This window comes from Myxocyprinus asiaticus, chromosome 35 (assembly GCF_019703515.2).
Source record: "Myxocyprinus asiaticus isolate MX2 ecotype Aquarium Trade chromosome 35, UBuf_Myxa_2, whole genome shotgun sequence".
Classification (NCBI taxonomy): Eukaryota; Metazoa; Chordata; class Actinopteri; order Cypriniformes; family Catostomidae; genus Myxocyprinus; species Myxocyprinus asiaticus.
Genome location: NC_059378.1, coordinates 7,026,329 through 7,050,240, shown reverse-complemented (window position 1 = coordinate 7,050,240; position 23,912 = coordinate 7,026,329). Strand labels below are relative to the sequence as shown.

Genomic DNA, 23,912 nt, shown 5'->3' with positions numbered 1-23,912 from the left:
ATAGTTCAGATATGCTTGTTTCTGGCCTGTCTGACCATATGTCAAAAATCCACATCTGCCGCCTGCAGTCGAGTTAAGACTGGCCCCAAACTGGTTATGCCCAGATTTTTCGAGCCTTTTTCCATGCACGTGTGTGGCACCAGTCTTTTAAAAACACTGTGCACTAACGGTCCCCTATAGCTGACCATCGGGCCAAAAGTTTGGAATGATGTTTGATTTTGCTCTTATGGAAAGAAATTGGTACTTTTATTCACCAAGTGGCATTCAACTGATCACAATGTATAGTCAGGACATTAATAACGTGAAAAATTACTATTACAATTTGAAAAAAAATTTCAGAACTTCTTAAACTACTTCAAAGAGTTCTCATCAAAAAATCCTCCACATGCAGCAATGAATGCTTTGCAGATCCTTGACATTCTAGCTGTCAGTTTGTCCAGATACTCAGGTGACATTTCACCCCACACTTCCTGTAGCACTTGCCATAGATGTGACTGTCTTGTCGGGCACTTCTCACGCACCTTACAGTCTAGCTGATCCCACAAAAGCTCAATGGGGTTAAGATCCATAACACTCTTTTCCAATTATCTGTTGTCCAATGTCTGTGTTTCTTTGCCCACTCTAACCTTTTCTTTTTGTTTTTCTGTTTCAAAAGTGGCTTTTTCTTTGCAATTCTTCCCATAAGTCCTGCACCCCTGAGTCTTCTCTTTACTGTTGTACATGAAACTGGTGTTGAGCGGGTAGAATTCAATGAAGCTGTCAGCTGAGGACATGTAAGGTGTCTATTTCTTAAACTAGAGACTCTGATGTACTTATCCTATTGTTTAGTTGTACATCTGGTCTTCCACATCTCTTTCTGTCCTTGTTAGAGACAGTTGTCCTTTGTCTTTGAAGACTGTAGTGTACACCTTTGTATGAAATCTTCAGTTTTTCAGCAACTTCAAGCATTGTATAGCCTTCATTCCTCAAAACAATGATTGACTGATGAGTTTTTATAGAAAGCTGTTTCTTTTTTGCCATTTTTGACCTAATATTGACCTTAAGACATGCCAGTCTATTGCATACTGTGACAACTCAAAAACAAACACAAAGACAATGTTAAGCTTCATTTAACGAACCAAAAATATTTTTTGTGTTTGATATAATGGCAAGTGATTTTCTAGTACCAAATTAGCAATTTATCATGATTCCTCAAGGATAAGGTGTTGGAGTGATGGCTGCTGGAAATGGGGCCTGTCTAGATTTAATCAAAAATAACTTTTTCAAATAGTGATGGTGCTGTTTTTTACATCAGTAATGTCCTGACTATACATTGTGATCAGTTGAATGCCACTTTGGTGAATTAAAGTACCAATTTCCTTCCGAAACAGCAAAATCTGTACATTATTCCAAACTATTCCAAATGTGTTAATAACTTTATGCCTCATTCTATGAGTAGAATTCACATGAGATCAGTAAAAGAAGTTGTTTTAACCACTCGATGGTGATTAAAAGTAATATATATATATGCTAAGGTAACCATTGTGCAAGGCGCAATGTAATCTATGCTGTAATGTGATGACTTACATTTATTGTTGTTCTTTGCAGATACTTTATTATACATTTCATTTATTTTCTCATGTTATTAATGTCATATTCTTATTTTAAATACATTAATTTTATATAATACATAACAATATAACTTTATAACATAGCTAGTATGTGCCTCACTTCGAAGCTGATAATGACTTGCTCTCTGTATAATGGCAAAACTGTGCCAACAAGTAATCAGTAAAGACGAATGACTTAAAGCTGCTATAGTGAGCAGCTCTCTCTGTTGGTCAAAATAAACAGCACACGATTAACCTTGTTGCCATGTATTTTCTTGGCATGTATTTTCACTTTGCGGACTGTTTTGAACACGCATTATAAACGGGGACATTTACAGGGACAGCTCCAGTCGGGGACAGACTGTCAAAAACCGGGACGTCTGGTCACCCTAATATATGCACTAGAATTATGTTATTTGTCTTGTTTACATTCTGAATTAATTGAGCTGATGCGCTAACTTGCTATACGTGGCCGTAATATGCGCAATATGCGTAATCTGCAAAGATGGGTGTATAAAAGAGTGTTAATGGGAATAATACAGACAAAAGAATGATGATAGGCATACCTTGCTATGGGCAGATGTGTGAATGACTTTTGCTGTAGACATCACAGAGTGAAGCAGCATATAAAACAAAAAATTAAATGGGTTCTTTCAATAAGTATTTGAGCAAATTCGATTCTTTTGTAAAAAAAAAAAAAAAAAGAAAAAGAAAAAGAAAAAAAAAATGCATGACATGTTCTTGTAAAATGTCTCTACACAAACAATTGTACAGATGAATGTAAATCTGCACCAGCTGGCTAACAGCTCTACACGCCAGTGTGTTCATGTGACTGATCTTAACTGACTGAACGGGAAACTCTCATGAAAACGTCGTACCAGCTGCTAAAAACCTTCTTACTGCCATTGGTCTTACTGTCATTGGAAGGTGTGACCTGGAACTCCAACTACTTTGAGTGCGACAGCTAATTCCAGTTACAGTTCACTTTGATAGCATTTTTTTTTCTTTTTATCCCCTTTTCTCCCAATTTGGAATGCCCAATTCCCACTACTTAGTAGGTCCTCGTGGTGGCACGGTTACTGACCTCAATCCAGGTGGCGGAGGACAAGTCTCAGTTGCCTCCTCTTCTGAGACCGTCAGTCCGCGCATCTTATCACATGGCTCATTGTGCGTGACATTGCGGAGACTCACAGCATGTGAAGGCTCAGGCTACTCTCCGCGATCCATGAACAACTTACCACGCGCCCCACTGAGAGCGAGAACCACTAATCACAACTACAAGGAGGTTACCCCATGTGACTCTACCCTCCCTAGCAACCGGGCCAATTTGGTTGCTTAGGAGACCTGGCTGGAGTCACTCAGCACACCCTGGATTCGAACTCGTGACTCCAGGTGTGGTAGTCAGCGTCAATACTCGCTGAGCTACCCCGGCCCCCCCAGGTGATGGGAGTTTACTCAAAATTTCTGTCCGGCAGCGGAACACGAGGACAATTACGTTAAAGACAATACATGAAACGATGAGTTTTCGCATGCGCAGTAAGAGGATTTAAGTTTACGTTTCGGTGTGGCCAAGCAACTTTTTGAAAACGGCAGTGGAGACATACAGTTGTGCTCAAAAGTTTGCATACTCTGGCAGAAATTGTGAAATTTTGGCATTGATTTTGAAAATATGACTGATCATGCAAAAAAATGTTTTTCAAAAGTTTACATACCCTTGAATGTTTGGCCTTGTTACGGACACACAAGGTGACACACACAGGTTTAAATGACAATTAAAGGTTAATTTCCCACACCTGTGGCTTTTTAAATTGCAATTAGTGACTGTGTATAAATAGTCAATGAGTTTGTTAGCTCTCACATGGATGTACTGAGCAGGCTAGATACTGAGCCATGGGGAACAGAAAAGAACTGTCAAAAGACCTGTGTAACAAGGTAATTGAATTTATAAAGATGGGAAAGTATATAAAAAGATATCCAAAGCCTTGAAAATGCCAATCAGTACTGTTCAATCACTTATTAAGAAGTGGAAAATTCAGGGATCTCTTAATACCAAGCCAACGTCAGGTAGACCAAGAAAGATTTCAGCCACAACTGCCAGAAGAATTGTTCGGGATACAAAGAAAAATGTGTATCCCGAATAGCACAATACGACGATACTTGAACAAAAATGAACTGCATGGTCGAGTTGCCAGAAAGAAGCCAATGCCACAAAAATGCCCGGTTACAATATGCCCAACAACACCTTGACACGCCTCAGCTTCTGGCACACTGTAATTTGGAGTGACGAAACCAAAATAGAGCTTTATGGTCATAACCATAAGTGCTATGTTTGGAGAGGGGTCAACAAGTATTGTGCTCCTTGAAACAACCACACCGTCTTTTTCCAGAGCAGCCTGTATTTCACCTGAAGTTACCTGTGGGTTTTTCTTTGAACAATTCTTCTGGCAGTTGTGGCTGAAATTTTTCTTGGTCTACCTGACCTTGGCTTGGTATCAAGTAGGGCTGCAACTAACAATTATTTTGATAATCGACTAATCTAACGATTATTAGAATGATTATTCGACTATTCGGGCAATTATTGCAATGATTAATCATTAGCTCTAAACCGACTATTCAGCTTATGCCCCAACTTAAAAGGTTGTATTAAACGTGCTTGCTAACAATAAAAAGAACAAAATCATCTTTTAAAAAATACCTCTAAATGACACTCACTGAATTAAAGGGAAAAAATAATTTTTATTATGTTTAATTCAGTAAAGATTTCACTACAAAAAAAAATCCTATTGTTATCAAGTGTATTTGTCTTTTTTTCCATTTAAAATGGTCTAAAAATCCTTAAAACACGATACATTTACTTGAGAAGCAACATATAAGATATTCAGACTTGCTTTTAGAGAATGTATAATATAAGTGTATTTTGTATATAAGTGTATTTTTTCACTTGGTTATACTTCTGTGAGTGCAGTAAAGACAAAATATACTTATATTCAAGATCTATTCTCTAAAAGCAAGTCTAAATATCTTATATGCTGCTTCTCAGATGAATGCATCTTTTTTTAAAGTATTTTTAGATATTTTAAAATATTTGTATTTTTAATATTATATTCAACATTCTCAGATAAAAAAAAAAAAAATTATTCTGCAGTATAGCTGCTAAAGTAAATGTAGGTTGTTTTAAAGGAGTTTTAGATATTTATATTTGAAAACAAGCCATTTTTTTGCAGTGTATAATGGGGCAAAGTCTACCCTCTCTCACATTTTTGTTCACTTAAATCCATCTTTAACTCACAATAAACAAACTCTCTCTTATTAATAAAGCTGCGTTTTGCCAATTTTCATGCAGCTCATAGAAGAGGCGCTGACCGCACAGAGAAATGCCAATTTCCTTATTATTTTAACTTTAATAAAGCTATAACGCATTAAATAGAACTGCATTAAAGATGTAACGCCGGGGTGTTTCCTTTAAAGACGCTCGACACGCAAGTTTTGCTTAAGCTGAGTATCAGCTCTGGCTCTGCTTATTCCACATCAAGAGTGCTTCTGTATTTACTTATTTTGTATTTTTGCATTATAATTCCCTTATACTTTGCGATCTACATCACCTGAAGCTGTTTGGAAAGTTTAGAGTGCGTCTGAACTGTGAGATGTGTTTTCTTCCTCTCCTCAGTCAGGCGCGAGCTGCAGTGCTGCTCTTGTGTGCAATCATTAGAGTTTCATATGATCTTATGTTACGTTAAGATCAAACGACTATTCGACAACGAAAATTTTTGTCAACAATTTTTTATTGTCCACGTTGTCGATAACGTTAACTAATCGTTTCAGCCCTAGTATCAAGAGATCCCTGAATTTTCCACTTCTTAATAAGTGATTGAACAGTACTGACTGGCATTTTCAAGGCTTTGGATCTATTTGTATATCTTTTTCTATCTTTATAAAGTTCCATTACCTTGTTACGCAGGTCTTTTGACAGTTCTTTTCTGCTCCCCATGGCTCAGTATCTAGCCTGCTCAGTGCATCCACATGAGAGCTAACAAACACATTGACTATTTATACACAGACACTAATTGCAATTTAAAAAGCCACAGGTGTGGGAAATTAACCTTTAATTGCCATTTAAACCAGTGTGTGTCACCTTGTGTGTCTGTAACAAGGCCAAACATTCAAGGGTATGTAAACTTTTGATCAGGGCCATTTGGGTGATTTCTGTTATCATTATGATTTAAAAAGAAGCCAAACAACTATGTAATAATAAATGGCTTCATATGATCACTATCCTTAAATAAAAGACATGATTTTTTTTGCATGATTGATATTTTCAAAATCAATGCCAAAATTTCACAATTTCTGCCAGGGTATGCAAACTTTTGAGCACAACTGTATGCCATCTGCAGCTGAAAGCCATTCACACATCTGCCCAAAGTAAGATATGCCATGATATGATATATCATAATTCTGTTGTCTGTATTCTGCCAATTAACACTCTTTTATACACCAATCTTTGCAGTAGTATCAGTATTATTGTAAATTACAATAACAGAGTGGAACTGGTACATGTGGCTTATGGCGGCATATACACTCTACCGGTCAAATATTTTGAAACACTTGACTGAAATGTTTCTCATGATCTTAAAAATCATTTGATCTGAAAGTGTATGCTTAAATGTTTTAAATTAGTTTTGTAGACAAAAATATAATTGTGCCACCATATTAATTTATTTCATTTTAAAACTAAGATTTTATTTAAAAAACAAGTTTTTGAAATTGATGACTTGGACCAAATAATAAAAACAGCTCAACATAGATGGGAACTCCTTCAATACTGTTTAAAAAGCATCCCAGGGTGATTCGTCAAGAAGTTGGTTGAGAAAATGTCAAGAGTACATGTCTGCAAATTCTAGGCAAAGGTGACTACTTTGAAGATGCTAAAATATAACACAGTTTTGATTTATTTTGGATTTTGTTTAGTCACAACATAATTCCCATAGTTCCATTTATGTTATTCCATAGTTTTGATGACTTTACTATTATTCTAAAATGTGAAGAAAAAACTATAATACAGAATGAGTAAGTGTTTCCAAACTTTTGACCGGTAGTGTAGCATGTTAGTGTTTTAGCTTTTTCTGAAAGGTATAAAAGTGAAAGAAAATACACTGTTGGCATATGGCTACACCATACCAAAAAGGGTTAAATAAGGTTCAGTTTATAAAAATGTTCCACAAACCCATTTGAATCTCTGGCGACCCCTAACAGTTGCATTATCGATGTCTATGTAATTGTGTAACACCTGGAGGTTTACTTCTGTGGTCATCTCAGGAAAACACAGCTGATTGGCTGTTCACATAGACACAGACACAAATACGCATGTGGGTGTGCCTACTGCTGTTAGTAGCTGATTGCTTGGGTGGGGGAGTGAAAGCTATTCAACTCGCTGTGGCTTCTCTTTGAAGCCCTTCGTTCTCATAACAACCGCTCAGTGGGCAAGTGACTTGTAATCTAATTTTACACTTCTGCACGAAAGCAACCATGAACGTAAAAGTGAAACAGAACAGTGAGTCCTGAAGTCCAATTGGTGTGCTGGTGAAGAAGGATGAAAGAGACAGAAACAGGGCCCATGTATGTTGCATTCATTAGTTTTTTGTTTTTCGAAATAGCTGAAATTTGTTCAAAAAACATAAAACATGAATAAATGAATAAAACAAAAATCAGGTCATTGAAACTATTCAATTGTCAGAGCTGAATTATATAGAACTCTTATTCTGATGTAAATGATTGAGGCATGTCAGATGACAGCGCAAGTTGACCAATAACCATTTAGTTTCAGATCCACCCACAAGAGCAAATCAAATATTTACATTAACATTTATGCATTTGACAGACGTTTTTATCCAAAGCAACTTACAGTGCCCTTATTACAGGGACAATCCCCCTGGAGCAACCTGGAGTTAAGTGCCTTGCTTAAGGACACAATGGTGGTGGCTGTGGGGATTGAACCAACAACCTTTTGTTTACCAGTTCAGTGCTTTAGTCCACTATGCCACCAAGCAGTATTCAGGTTTCAAGCAGTATTTTTCCGTACAAAAGATCAGATCAATATTTAAGCCCTTTTTTACTATAAAGCTCCACTTTCACTTTCATTTCCACATTCTTCTTCTTTTGTTTTTGTTGATTTGCATTCTTCGTGCATATCGCCACCTACTGGGCGGGGAGGAAGATTTATAATAAAAAAGGACTTAATTATAGACTAGTATTTCTCATCCACAACTATCATATCGATTCTGAAGATATAGATTTAACCACTAGAGTCGTATGAATTACTTTTATGCTGCCTTTGTGTGCTTTTTGGACCTTAAATTTCTGGCCACCATTCACTTGCATTTTGAGGACCTACAGAGCTAAAATATTCTTCTAAAAATCTTCGTTTATGTTTAGCAGAAGAATGAAAGTCATACACATCTGGGATGGCTGAGGTGTCATACCTGGTCTGTGTTCATCTCTGCTCTTCTGGCATGACTCTCCTTCAGCTCTAACTGTTTGTTGAGTCGCGTGACCTTCTCGAGCAGCTCAAGCACAGCCGTTTGACTTTCTTCTGTGTGAGACTCGCCGAAATGAGACAACAACTTCTTCACTGCTTTCTCATCACACCTGAGAGCACAGAAACCACAAACATATGACAAAGTAGGTCTTTGAATTACCTAAACATGTAGAATGGAAAATACAATCAGTCTGTCATCTTATAGTATCAGTATCAGCAAAGAGTCTAACAAAGCTTCTATTTGCATTGGATCTGCATCTGATTACCTTTTGGACAGTAGGCTTTCAATCAATGTATTTTTGTCCTGCCTGGACAGAACACATATACTTCAGCTGTTATAATCTGTTTTTTTGCCTATTTTGATGCAAAAACAGGTTTGAGCAGTATATGATGCTGCGAGTGACACAATGACCTGCACTGTTTTTCATAAATATTCAAGTAAAAAAAACAAAAAAAAAAACTGCTAAATATTCCCATTGCTGTAGGTACAAACATATTTTTTTATGGCTGGTAAATTCTCTCAATTCACCTAGTGTGGCAAGAAGTTACATTTGGACTCTGACTCTAAATATGAACAGCATGTAATATGGAGTAATATGGACAGTATGCTGGTTGATTGTACCTGTCTCCACAGCAGGACAGTCTGGTGAGGGTTCTCTTCACCTCGTCTACTTGTCTCTGCTGTTCTCCGGTCCATCTCTCTTCCTCTTCATCAGATGCTGCCTGACCCTCCACTGAACGAAAAAGCTGTTCCTCCACTACAAGTGTGGTGTAATGCCATTATGTGTGATTCATAATTTATAGACACAAATCAGCAATACTGCACTTTTTAATATTGCCTAATTATTATCAAGAAAAAGTGCGTCAAAAATGTTTAAGGAAATGCAAATGTCAACTCTTTACATACTGCATGTAATTATCTAAAAAAAAGGTTGAGTAATGTCAATATTTGACTTACTGGTGTCAGGAACAGTTTCTGCACGGCCCGTCGGTGAGCGCCGATCTTGTTCTGTGTCTAGGCAACAGCGTGACCCAGTCCGGCTGGCCCCATTATACTGCCTGTCCTGTTTGTTAACGAAGGAAACTGATTTTTTCGACACCTCAGATCTGCAAAGAAGAAAGTGAAATTAAAGGTCAAAGTAGATCAGATCTCAGAGTCACAGCTAAAGGAATCATTTAACTAGTTAAAGGAATCATTGGAACTAGTTAACATCTCTGTTTATGAGTCTACTATACGGAAAACATTAAACAAGCATGGTGTCAATGGGTGGACACCATGAAGGAAGCCGTTGCTTTACAACAAAAACATTGTTGCACACCTGAAGTTTGCCAAAGACCACCTATACACTCCACAAAGCTACTGGAAAAATGTTTTGTAGACTGATGAAACTAAGGTTGGATTGTTTGGGAAGAACACGCAGCACTATGTATGGCATAAAAAGGGCACTGCATACCAGCATGAAATCATCATCCTAACGGTGAAGTACGGTGAAGGGAATATCAAGATTTGGGGCTGCTTTGCTGCTTCAGGGCCTGGACCGCTTGCCATCATCAAGGGAAAAAAAGGATGATCGATAAGTTATTAAATCCAAGGGTTCAATTACTTTTTCCACAGCACTGTGAATGTTTAATGGGATATGTTTAGTAAAGACATGAAAGATTATAATTGTTTGTGTGTTGTTAGCTTAAGCACATTGCGTTTGTCTCTACTTGTGACTTTGATGAAGATGAGATCACATTTTATGACCAGTTAATGCAGAAAACAAGCTAATACCAAAGGGTTCACATATGTTTTCTTGCCACTGTAAATCCACAGCATTGTGAAATGTATTTTGACTGGTCCCTCGTTTTCTTAAAAAAAAAAAGAAGAAAAAAAAAAGTGAGTTACAGTGAGGCACTTTCAATTGAAGTGAATGGGGCCAATCCGTGAACGTTAAAATATTAACTATTTCAAAAGAAGAGCCACAAGACCAAGGGCGTAGATTTGGCTTGAACACTGGGGGGGGGGGGTTGCAGCATGAAGCATTTACATGTTTCCATTAGTCATGGTATAAATAATGGGGGGATTGTACTTGCTTGTTTTGATTATTTGGGGGATTGCCTCATGCCAGTTTTGTCAGGCAGCTATAACTGCAAAAGCAATCGATTGTGTTGCTGTCATTTCAGTGCAACCGTTTCTGAGCTTTGCGACAGAAAATATGCGATAGGGGGCCTTCATGAATCAAAGTATAAATGTTTCCAGATGACAATGTCTTGACTGCAGAAAAAAGTCACCAGCATGAATCCTAGAGAGTTGAAAAAAGAATTTCGAGCCGGGTGCATTCATGCATATATCCTGCTGCCATGAGGAACCCTTTAGTACAGAGCGGTCATAAATATAGCCCACAAAATCATCCCTCGGTACACTATGCTTTCAGTTCTGAGCAGTATGAAGTGTGTAAGGTCAATATTTGGAATCCACATTGTGGGATGACGGGGTGTAGGGTGTTTGAAGAGAGGTGTGTGGGTTAAAGGTGGGTTTCGGAGGTCTATGATGACATACAGCTGCCAAGGGGGAGTAGTAAGAAGACCCTAAACAGGCCAGCCAGGGTAGCTATGGGAACCCATTGACATTGTGATGACGTGATTGCAGATGTACAGTGTGACTAATTGGAGTTTCACTGAGAATGGCGATTTCCTTATGCCATTTAAGAGATTAAGAGAAAGCAGTTTAGCACATCAAGGGTTCTCCCAAAGAATTCGGCTTATGTGGCCATGTAAATGCATAAGCGGCATTTCTTACAAGTTTCTGAGGGGTCAACATAGCGGAAAGAGTTCAACATTTCTTGGAGTACAGTGGGAAAAGCACATATACTGTAAACTATGCCCATTTATATACTCCAATGTAAAATTTTGACTGTCACTACATTTGCATATACACCAATCAGCCACAAAATTAAAACCACCTGGCTAATATTGTGTAGGTCTCCCTCGTGCCGCCAAAACAGCGCCAACCCGCATCTCAGAATAGCATTCTGAGATGATATTTTTCTCACCACAACTGTACAGAGCGGTTATCTGAGTTACCGTAGACTTTGTCCATTTGAACCAGTCTGACCATTCTCTGTTGACCTCTCTCATCAACAAGGCGTTTCCATCTGCAGAACTGCCACTCACTGGATTTTTTTTTTTTTTTTTGGCACCTTTCTGAGTAAATTCTAGAGACTGTTGTGTGTGAAAATCCCATGAGATCAGCAGTTACAGAAATACTCAAACCAGCCTGTTTGGCACCAACCATCATGCCATGGTCCAAATTTTACTGAGATCATATTTTTCCCCATTCTGATGGTTGATGTGAACATTAACTGAAGCTCCTGACCCATATCTGCATGATTTTATGCACTGCACTGCTGCCACACGATTGGCTGATTAGATAATCAGATGGATGATTGTTGGTGCCAGACGGGCTGGTCTGAGTATTTCTGTAACTGCTGATCTCCTGGGATTTTCACACACAACAGTCTCTAGAATTTACTCCGAATGGTGCAAAAAATAAAAACATCCAGTGAGCGGCAGTTCTGCAGATGGAAATGCCTTGTTGATGAGAAAGGTCAACAGAGAAAGGAGACTGGATTGAACTGACAAAGTCTACGGTAACTCAGATAACTGCTCTGTACAATTGTTGTGAGAAGAATATCATCTCAGAATGCTATTCTGACATGCGGGTAGGTGCTGTTTTTGCAGCACGAGGGAGATCTACACAATATTAGGCAGGTGGTTTTAATGCTGTGGCTGATCGGTGTATGTGCTCGTACACTGAGGGAATCCCGGAGTTTTACGTAAAAGGAAACCCCACTATTGAAGTGTTAGGGAACGTTAAGAAAATAAACAGCAACAACTCTGGAATATCTGGAAATAAAGCAAAGCAATGGAGAATAAAATAGCGTAGTCTTCCTCGGATACCATGTTGGTTATTTACACAAGCATCATGGGAAAATTACGTTGCTGTGGAGAAAGCTGCTTACTGACCAGGCTGCGTGTATACGGGAGTAAAGTGCTTGCCACTTATACAGTGCATGTAAACGGGAATGCCACTTTCTCGCAATAAGCTACTTTCTGGTGACCATGTAAATGTAGTCGTTGTTGTACTGAAATGATGTGTACTGTACAAAAGAAAAAAGACTTTGTGCCTCTGAAAAGGCAGGCCACTTAACTTGTTGCTACTTTTGATCAATGTCACGGTTAGTCTTGTAGATGCGATTCGCATTTTATATATGACAAATACTGCTGACAGGATCTGCTTTCTGTTGCGAAATCTATAGACTTTATGAATGTGATTACAAATTTAGATGAGCTGCTGAAAAGACCCGGTTACCCACTGTCTGTAGAACTGGGCGAGTGAGCACACACAGAGTAGTTAACAAAGCTCACGTGAAACCTGAACTTGCTCCAGACATTTGGAAAGAGTCTCACTATAAGATCCAGGTGACATGCACTTGGCCCCTTTAAATACTGACTGTGAAACAAGTCTGGCCAGTGTAGAATGGAATGGTTGCATAAGGGTTATGAAAATGCCATCAATCTAAGACATAGGCCTAAATGTTCAAATTTATCTGATTTTAAGTTGAATCTTAACCTACTCTTAACTAGCGATGCACCAATGTATCGGCCAGTCATTGATATAGGCAGATAAAAGCAATTATCTGACCTATTAGACATCACTCAATTGTTTAAAAACAGTTGATAATCAGGGCCGATTATTTCCTGTCATAACAGGGCGCAAAAACTCGTCTGACAATTAGCCTACAACTTATGGTATGTGTGACAGAAAATGTATCTTGTGTGGAATTACTTTGAATTGGGTGACAAAGACAGCTGCTAGAATTTCACGAGGTGGAACTACTGTTAAAACTTTCAACACAACTAATCTGATTACTCGCCTTTAAGCTCGACACAGCACAGAATATGACGAGTTTATTAAAGATAATGTGGAAGCTGCTTCAGCTAAAAAGGAACAAGCTTCATCATTCAGAATTCTGTTAATGTTGAGAACATTAAAAAAAAAAAAATCTTACCAATTTAATGTGAGCCTAACGAGAGGCAGTTCAGAATTCAGTTAAAGGGATAGTTCACCCAAAAATGAAAATTATCTCATCATTTACTCACCCTCATGCCATCCCAGATGTGTATGACTTTCTTTCTTCTGCTGAACACAAGCGAAAATTTTTCGATGAATATCTAAGCTCTATTTAAGACTTAAATATTGATCTGTTTCTCACCCACACCTATCATATCACTTCTAAAGATATGGATTTAACCACTGGAGTCATTTGTATTACTTTTATGCTGCCTTTATCTGCTTTTTGGAGTTTCAAAGGTCTGGCCACTATTCACTTGCATTGTATGGACCTACAGAGCTGAAATATTCTTCTAAAAATCTTTGTTTGTGTTCAGCAGAAGAAAGAAAGTCATACACATCTGGGATGGCATGAGGGTGAGTAAATGATGAGATAATTTACATTTTTGGGTGAACTATCCCTGTAATGTGAGTAAAGAATGTTAATGTGAGTTAATAATGACCTTTTTGTTTCATTGTTTTGTTTATAACGGAGACCAGTTACTCTGTAACATGGAAAACATGTAGAGACATAGACAATAAAGTTATTATTTAAATTTCTTTCAAAGTTGTGTAATTAATTATCAGCAATTTGAAACAAGGTAGCATTAAAAATCAGAACCACCAAACTATCAGTATCACCAGATGTTGTTCTAAATAATCAGATATCAGTATAGGCAAACACATTTTATATCTGTGCATCCCTACTCTTAACCTTAGGGCAGAGAACTGTATCTTCTTCTTAAAAGAACCAGTGCAGTTTTATCACACACACACACACACACACACACACACACACACACATACACACACACACACACACATATATATATATATATATATATATATATATATATATATATATATATATTTTTTTTTTTTTTTTTTTTTTTGTGGTTATCATGTTTTTGGGCGTGTACCATAGTAAAACCATAGTATTCTTTGAAATGTCTATAAATACCATAATATATGAACATGGTAAACTTTCTATTCCATATCAAAGTACCATGGTATTAATATAAGATACATGGTATCTTTAAATGGATCATGGAATACAAGGTATAAAATCTGTTTACTTATGTAATTAGAAAAGGTTTTTAAAACCTTTTGTTATTATTATTCATTGTATCAATGAAAGAGGACAGGACATGTTGGTGAGAGGAGGGCCAAACGGGTTCAGGAACAGTTGCCAGCCGGATTCGAACTCATCTAGCCCACATGAGTGGCACAGCTCAACAAGTATATGTACTGACCTCTAGGCGAACCTCTCATTAATACGCACTATGTAACATCACACATACACTACACATCCTGAAATGCCAGCAATGCTTTTAAAGATATGCAGGAAACATACTGAAATGGGCTGTTTTGGAAACATGCTGGTTTTATTTCATAGACTGCGATGGCGAAAGAGAGAGAACAGAGGATATGTCTGCATAACAACAAACACAAAACCCAAATTTGACAGAACAGACATCTGGCATACTTTAGCCCTCCCAGTCACTGTTATTTCCGTTCTTTTTGATTCAATCTCCGTTGTCTTCCAAACAGCCACCTTAAAACAAGCTAGCTGATAATCTATTGAAAACTGACACAAGACACGGGAATGAAGCGGTATTTGTGAGAGGATGAATTGATGAATTGACATTCTATGATAGACATGTTTTTTTGTGATGCAGAATTACTTGAATTTAAACTTCAAAGCAAAAGGTTCTATGCTCAACATTTATTGGAAACTAAAGAGAGGCTTCAAAGATTTGGCCATGGAGCCTGACAGACATCCACTGTCTTCATTTTCTTTCAGTGGAAAAGTGGAGCCACTGAACTGTCTGTGCTAGTGTCTGTCTATCTGAAACACTGACATGAGCTGGCTGAATCACCCATAAGTGAACCTCATAGTGTCAGGTTCTGTAATTCTAGCTAAAAGCGAGCATGCCTAAATGGGAAACTTTTAAGCAAAGATAATTTGGGGGTGCTTGTTTTAAACCCTAACCCTAAGCACATAACTCATCCTATATTATTTGTGCTACGGACATGAATTATACCTCAAATTATGCAGCTTGTTGATTTGGAATGCCCAATTCCACTACTTACTAGGTCCTCGTGGTGGCGCGGTTACTCACCTCAATCTGGGTGGTGGAGGACAAGTCTCAGTTGCCTCCGCTTCTGAGACAGTCAATCTGCGCATCTTATCACGTGGCTTGCTGTGCATGACACCGCGGAGACTCACAGCATGTGGAGGCTCATGCTACTCTCCGCGATCCATGCACAACTTACCACGCACCCCATTGAGAGCGAAAACCACTAATCGCGACCACGAGGAGGTTACCCCATGTGACTCTACCGTCCCTAGCAACTGGGCCAATTTGGTTGCTTAGGAGACCTGGCTGGAGTAACTCATCACACTCTGGATTCGAACTCGTGACTCCAGGGGTGGTAGTCAACGTCAATACAATCACGCCAAGTAATCATAATTATGATTTGCACATTATGGACGATAAAACTAGAGAAAGAAATCTCATAGACTTATGTTGAAGTAGAGATCCAAGCCATATCAAGGGACCAGAATATCATAGAGCCTTAAAAATAGGCTCTTTGGACATGGGCCAATAAGCAACCACCTAGCAAACCCCCAGAACACCTTGGCAACCAAATAGCAGCTCACTAAAAACCACTCTATAACACTATACAGCGGAACAGTTTGGCTCCAGAAGTAAAAATACCATTAATTTTTTCCATAGGGGAATTCAATTTTAATGATAATTTATAAACCTTTAAAGGCAGACCTACCATGAGCTCTGAGGTTGTTGCTTCTGTTGAGGCCCTCAGTCTATGTTATTTCAACTTCGTTTTCAAAAAATCATGCTTAATAGTGGAATACCTGGTTAAGAACTACGCTCAAAAAAGAGCTAAATAGATTCAATGAGTTTTATTAACTTAAAATTACTATTTAATCTCAGCACAAACACTTTGCGTAGAAAGAACCTAGTTGAATTGGGTAGACCCAACAAAATTAGACATGTAAATGTAACTCAAATAAATCTCTTTTATGTTTATTTTAGAGCTGTCAGAATTAACACGTTAACGCATGCAATTTAATAAAAAAAAAGTTTAACATGTTAATTTTTCTTAACCGTGATTAACGCATTTACCGTTAATACACAATAAACCATCATAAACACTTGATGAAAGAGCGGAACCTTTGTAATGTTTCCGCCCGGAGTCATTACACTGACACACACACCACAAAAACACACACACCAGAGCCCTTCTACCAAGGAGAGCCTACAAGCTTAGCATAAAATAGCATAACACAGTACCGCTGTAACACGCTAGTTGACCGTTAAGCTCTCTGCTATGATAGAGCCGTGGAGGTTATCTAAGTAATAAAAGAATCTCTTCACACACACAAAACAGCTGTGATAAAATGATGAAGAAAGGCCGTCTTAATGCTAAGTACAAAACAAGCCCAGATGGAACTTGTGATAGAAATCAAGTATTTTTCCACCTATGTAAGGCACATTTTAATTACCACAGAAGCACGCCAAGTCTTAACTATCACCAAAACGCAGATTGCACTTTCAAAATCTGTGATTAATCGTGATTAACTACAAAACATTATGAGATTAATCATGAATTAAAAAAAAGGTATCGACTGACAGCACTAGTTTATTTATGTACTAACTAGTGAATGTTAGTTTAGTAGCTATGTTATAGCTAGCACATAATTTGCTCAGCAAAAAGAACAATTCATTTCATTTGCAACATTTACCTGTCCTCAACATTAGCTCAAGCTCCACTCTTCACCATAATGGTGACCCCCAAAACTCCAACATAACAGAAACTTTTCTAAATCTCAACATAACAAAACATGAAACACTAACAAGTATCCCTCTTTATATTCATCATGCACAAAAGCACATATAATAACACTTAATATTAACATTTACTCTCCCTATCGAGTCCCAAGCAATGCATGCTGGGAAACAGAAATCCCCTGCCCAGTTTCATCAATGCTACATTAACACCACAAAAAAATATTAATGTAGTCCCAACTCAAATGGATTAAGTAAACTTCCATTTGACACATTTAAATGGATAGAACGCAATGAAATCAAGTTGTGACAAAATGTCATTTTAATTAAGTAAAAATTGTGCACTATACACTACTTATACTGTATACAGTATTTGAATATATTTGAGTTAGTATTTTGGACAGGCAAGCACCATTCACATCTTCTTCAGAATAATCCGTTTTTTGAGACACATGAGCAAATGATTCCACCTGAATATGTGATTAAAGTGGAAAAAGTAAAGCACAGAGCTATAGCAAGCTTTCTTCCTCTTTTTTTTTTTTTTTTTTTTTTTAGTAGATAAACAGATGCGATACAGAACTTTGGCAAAGCCTGTACTTTATAAGTCTGCATATCACTGTAGGATTTCGGCTGCCCAGCTTGCCTTGCAGAGCTCTCAGGACTCCAGTCGTACTCTATTTTGGTGGTCAAGCTGCTAACAATAGGTTTCTGTATCTTGTGACTCTATTTATACTGGACCGGAGTGATGCACTAACATGGGGAGAGCCCAGCTGTTTGTGGTTAAGACTTGCACTTCCTGTGTTTATAACAGCAGGACCTGAACTTTCAGACCCCTCTCGCACCCAGCATACTTCAGAAGGGATGACTCAACGTAAAACAACCACTATATGATAAACACATAAATATCTTGAACTAAATAAGATTAGATCTGCCAAGACGCTTCAAGGTCCTTATAAATGCTGATACAGAAACAGTTTTATCTTGAATCTACAAAACAGATGTCCACAATTAAGAGTAGGCACATGGTAACATAATACCTGGTAAAGTAAAACTAGAGAGGCTGACATGGAACACGTGTGCACGGGTGGATGCGCAGACTTCATTGATTCTTTCAAATTACCTAAACCGCTGGGGGTGCCGCTGGGTGTCTGGAACTTTGAGATTCCAAATCAAACCAGATGATAATTAATCAGAGTCCGGAATCTTTGTTATTACACGGGCAGCCTCAGTAAACAGAGCTTTGAAGGAGGCATGTGAAGTGTTTACACGTCTTTACAAGTCATAAACATGAAATGGATTAACGCTGGAGAAGAATCCAAATGGGTTTAAGCAGACTTAACCTCTGACTTTCTCACACAATTCCATTTCTGAAAAGTCAAAGTGCTTACAAGGAGTTGTCCTTCTTAGAGAAAGAAATCATACAAAAAAGCATGAGGTTTTGAAGAATATTTCCTATCCCACAAGTTAGCAAGGTGTGCAGTTTATTAGTGCTGAGGTCTGCAGAGCTGGAGCATCAGCTGGCCAAGAATGGGAGGAGAATGGGAAGTGTTCCAAACTGAAAATGGACCGTCGGGAAGCAGTGTTTGAAGCCTTTACAAGACTAATAGAGAGCTGGAAAAGCGTTCAAGGTCTTGGGAGTTTTCAGAGAGTTCTCAGAGCAAAGTGACTACAATACTTTAAAGGAATAGTTCACCAGAAATAAAAATTCTGTCATCATTTGCTCACCCTCATGTTGTTCTAAACCCAAATTACTTTTTTCCGTGGATGTGCTCATAATTGTGGTCCATTTGATCATCTCCGCTATATTCATCTGGTGAAATAAACACCAGAGATGCTGCAACAACGGTGACTTTTATTCACTTTTTCACAGTTTTAAATCACGAGTAAAACTTCAGATTATCAGTTCATAAACACTTACTTTTCGCCCTGTTCCTCACACAATACCTAATCTTATGGCATGAAAAACTGTAACTGTAACTATAACTATAGTGCATGACTTCTAAGGTCACACATTTTTGTATTTGCATTACATAACTAACTACATTTACAAGCCTGTTCAAGCACAATCAAGTTGCATGGTAGCTCAACTGATAGAGTGCTGCACTTGCAATGCAAAGCACCGTGGTACGAGTCCTGAAATACATGTGAGTTTACCCATGAGCCAAAAGTGTCAGAAGAACCACAAAAAAACGTGGTTGCTTCAGCAATTGTGTTTTTCATTAGCTTTTTTGACACTATCAGTTAGGGTCAGTGTTGGGTGTAATGCATTACAAAGTAACTAATTACTGTAATTAAATAACTTTTTCATTGAAAAAAAAAGTAAAGTAAGGGATTACTCTTAATTTTTCATTAATTTAATTACAGTTACTTCTGATGTAATTGCAGTAAATACTGTATAGACTCTAGAACAATTCTATATAAAACAATATTGAATTTAAAATCAAAATTTAACGTCTAATGTTAAAATGTATGTTTTCTAATTTAACGCTGCCCCCTTAAATTCTTTGGCCAGTTCATGAATAATTTATTTGATTTTATATGATTTATCTGAAAGAATTAAATGAACAGTTTCATGTTTATCCTTGTATTTTTCATCTGGTCGAGGTTGATCAGGGTTTTAGAAAGTAATTAGTAATAAGTAATGCAATTACTTTTCAGACAGAGTAATTAGTACAGCAATCTAATAATACTGTAGAAGATGTAATTAGTAGTTCGTAATTAATTACATTTTTAGAGTAACTTACCAAACACTGGTTAAGTTTAAGTTTTAAGGTTTAGGGTAGGGAGGTAGGTTGGTTTTGTTGATTTAAAATTCAATAGACTAGAGCATTAACCTTAAAAACCTCATCTGTTCTGAAGAATATTTAACACCCTTTCAGTGCCACATAGTGGACATTTCACCTGGAAATGATGCGATACGTGTAATGAACCCCATAATGTCATTTTGCAAAAATATTGCCACAGTCACATTTTCATTAAATCAGGCTGGCTATATATCCAAGTCTTCTGAAGCCATGCGATAGCTTTCAATGTGTTATCCTTTATTACTTTTTTTAAGTCCCCATTCATTGGGACTTCAAAATATCTCCTTTTGTGTCTGACAGCAAAAAAAAAAAAAAATGCTGAAATGGCATGAGGGTGAGTAAATAATGAAACAACTTTCATTCCTTTCATTTCTTGCATAGAAAACACTGGTGCCCACAAATCCTGCCCTATAAAGATAACATCTTTCTGAGGTCTCGTCTAGTTGTCATTTGTTTACCTTCTTCAGACATAATACAGGGGATTTTAAAAGGACTGTTCATTACAGCTGTCCAACACTGTTATTGTGTGTTGAGGTACTACAGGTTACCCGGACACATTTCACATAGGTCAGCCACTCTGCAGCTGAAATAATAGTTCTTTGAATAATAACTGATTATTTTTAAGAGGTTAGACGGCCTAACATTTAACATGTCAGTCTCTGTGATGCCAGCAGTGTTGAAAAATAAAAATACAGCACAGACCTGATGATAAATGCAATGTTTTTTATCTGGTGTGAAAAGAGGGACATAAAACATGTCTTTGCTGTGAGATAAATAGAGTAAGATGGTGGAAATTCATCTCTCCGCTGAACAAACAGCTGAGTGTTTGCTTGTTCCTCCAGATGGCGGCCCCTCCCCCTTTGTTCCTCTCCCACCGTCTGTCTCTTTTGTCCTAAGGGCTGCCTAGCATGGTCCTCTTGGGGTCTACTAGGAGGGCTTCGGTCCATCTTGGATTTTGAGGGAGAGAAAAACGCCTCCAGGCATGATACACACGGAGGGTGTATTTTTCATGGAAATGAACTGAACAGATCAGGTCTGTTACCACCACCTCCCCCAGGAGACCTGGCCCCCATCTAAACCTCCCTCAGCTTCCTTTTTTTTATTAGGGGCCAAGAGGCCTTTAGGAAACCTTACGCAATATCTGTCAGATCAAAAGTTGAACTTCACTTTCTCTCGTTCTGGGTGACTGCAAAGTGTCGGATACACTCTAGGACTCGTCCCTACTTTTCTTTAAAAAATGTTTTTAAAAATCCTGGTTACAGTGAGGCTCCTACAATGGAAGTGAATGTGGCCAATTTTTTGTGGGTTTAAAAGCAAAATGTGAAGTTTATAATTTTATAAAAGCGCTTACATTAGGTCTTCTGTTAAAACTTTTGTATTAAATGAGCTGTAAAGTTGTTTAAATCGTCATTTTCTATGGTCATTTTAGGGTTTACGGCATTACACTGTCATGGAAATTAAGTTGTGAAATTGGATATAAATTTACACAGAATAGTTAAGCGATTTTAACACACTAAAATCATGTTAACACGCATATTGTTTACATCTTGTGGCTATACTTCTGAAACAGTGAGTATTTTAATGTTAACGGATTGGCCACATTTACTTCTATTGTAAGTGCCTCAGTGTGACCCAGAGTTTTGCTTTTTTTAAAGAAAAGGAGGGACAAGTCAAAATACATTTTTGTGGTAATCAACATTATACCAAAAATGCAGTGGACTGAGCATATCTTCTATTAAACCTGGAATATTTCTATAATAGCATGAAGAGTCTAATATTGTTGATCATTTTCAGACCAGATGGGAAGGTTAAACTGGCAGGTGGGGGAGCTTAAGTGAGCAATTAAAATGTGCTAAAAGAACTGTATTAAGATCTGAACAAAGAGGAGATGAGAAATTGCCAGTGGACACACCTCTCTCTTCAGATAAAAGGCATCACTCTCAGTGTGAATGGGTCATTTTATGACCTATGGAGCATGACCGGTATCCTCTTCACCCAGTGGCAGCTGAATCAAAGGCCATCCTGCACCGTTTTTGTTTTCAGACAGCTGTGTGCCCATTGGATGCACTCTAGGGACTTTTCAACACTTGCCCTTGGGCATTTTGGTCTCAAAGAAAAACCTCTGCTCTGATTTGCCACAAACCAGCCAGAGCACACTGCATGTGGCTACCACACTATGTGCATTTATATTTCCTTGCAAAAAAATGAGCTGCTGAAACACAAGTCCGACTACTGGTACAATGACTTTCAGGGGGTCAGTTTATTTAAAACTAAGTTCAGTTGTAATATTCAGGGCGCAATCTGTGGAGCTTTGTCTATAGCGCAGTCCAGATTGCCTTTTGCCATTCTAAGCACATATAGGCAATTATCTTAAAAACATTTAGATAAAACACTCGTTTCTTTTGTAATATCCTTGTGATTTTTGGTTATTTGACATTAAAAGCACTATTTTAAGAGCGCTAGTGCTAAGCGCAACACTATGCCATAAGTCATGCGCTCAAAGTCAGTGGGCATGGCCACAAAGTTTTGGTATTTTCCTGCAAGCATGCACTAAGTCTAGGCGCAAGTGCGTTTGGCGAAACTGCGCACGCAAAATGCTAATGGACTGGGTTAAGTTAAATTTAATTCTTAGGTTCTTCTCCGCCACATCTGCATCCTATTATATAGTCCATTCCCTGTCAAGCACCAGCGATATAAACAAAGACAGCACAGCACGTTCATAAGAACTTGGTTGTGTAAATGGACTGTATGCAATGAATTAGAAGAATAGAAATATGAACTTAAGTTCTTTTGTGCATTAACTGCATCCTTGAATGTCAGGCATATTTATTTGACAGTGACATGCTCCTATTATACATGTAGAAAATGTGGTTCCCATCAAGATTTGGATTACGCTTTAAATTATAGAGAATGTAAGTATTATTAATCATTTTTGTCAACTGACAAATCTTGGTTATTGTATCGGAGCGTACTTCACTTCTACCAGTCAATTTTGATTTTAAAAATGTTATTCATTTATTGAAACACGAAAAAATGTATCCAATATATCTAAATTCAAATTACACTTCAAACAAAATGAAAATATAATCAAAATAACAAAGTGGTCAAAACAATCATACCAATCTAAACATTTTACCCTCTCCAACTTCTTCCACCGGCCACATTTGCAGTGACATAAAAATCACTTTATGACAACAGGTGGAAAAATACCAATACAAATTAGATCATAAATACAACTGTAAATATAAACATAATAATAATATTAATTTTAAAATAAATACTGACCTGAAGATATTATAACAAATCTCACATATTTGTTTCATAAAATGGCTACAACAGTGATCGTCATGGATATAATTTGATGTTCCACTGTATTTTCAGAGTTGGGAAATGAACTTTATTACCAACTGCTGGTGGAATCTCCAAACTGCAAATGCAGGAACTGAGTTTAAACTTTGCGCTGAGATAAAATGTCTTAATGCAATGACCTATTTCAGGCAAAGTGCTTTGCTGCACTCCGTTAACATACAATACACTCACAGTTTGTGTGCATACACCCACAGATAGCCCAAACACTCCTACTAACGCCCACCTGCGCTTTGTGCTGGCTAAATTTTAAGCAGTTTTAGTAGTGTGTGGTGCGATATGCAATTATTTAAGAAAAAATATTCTATTTCTATCAATAGTTTTTTCTAATATTTCAAACTAATGTTTGTCTAATTCTTCTTCTATATTTATTTTATTTATTTTTTTTACCATATTATCATTGAATAATATATTTGAAATGTTTGTGCTTTTAAAAAATCATGTCACATTGCAGGACCACTTATAATGAAACCAGTAAGGGCAAAATAGTGATTAAAATGATCAGTTACAGAACATAAGATATACACTTTTCCTTATATAGAAACTATAGTAAAATCTTACTATAATAAAAAATGACATTTCTTATACTTTGTTGACCTACCATCCAATACCAACCTGATCTCATGAAAATAACGTGACTGTGGCGACATTTTTGCAAAATGATATTACTTGATTTCTTACACATATTGCGGCAGTTTCAAGATGAAATGT

At 37.5% G+C, this 23,912-nt stretch overlaps 1 protein-coding gene across 2 annotated transcripts in view; it reads right to left on the bottom strand.

Moving 5' to 3' along the window:
* Positions 1 to 23,912, bottom strand: part of LOC127426189 (EF-hand and coiled-coil domain-containing protein 1-like) — a 38,462-nt gene that overhangs the window by 2,578 nt on the left and 11,972 nt on the right. For both annotated transcript variants that reach the window (XM_051672830.1, XM_051672831.1), the window contains exons 3-5: positions 9,080 to 9,228; positions 8,744 to 8,879; positions 8,066 to 8,231 (exon numbers count right to left, since the gene is read on the bottom strand). In XM_051672830.1, coding sequence (XP_051528790.1) covers positions 8,066 to 8,231; positions 8,744 to 8,879; positions 9,080 to 9,228 — 451 coding nt within the window. The remainder of the gene's footprint in view (positions 1 to 8,065; positions 8,232 to 8,743; positions 8,880 to 9,079; positions 9,229 to 23,912) is intronic.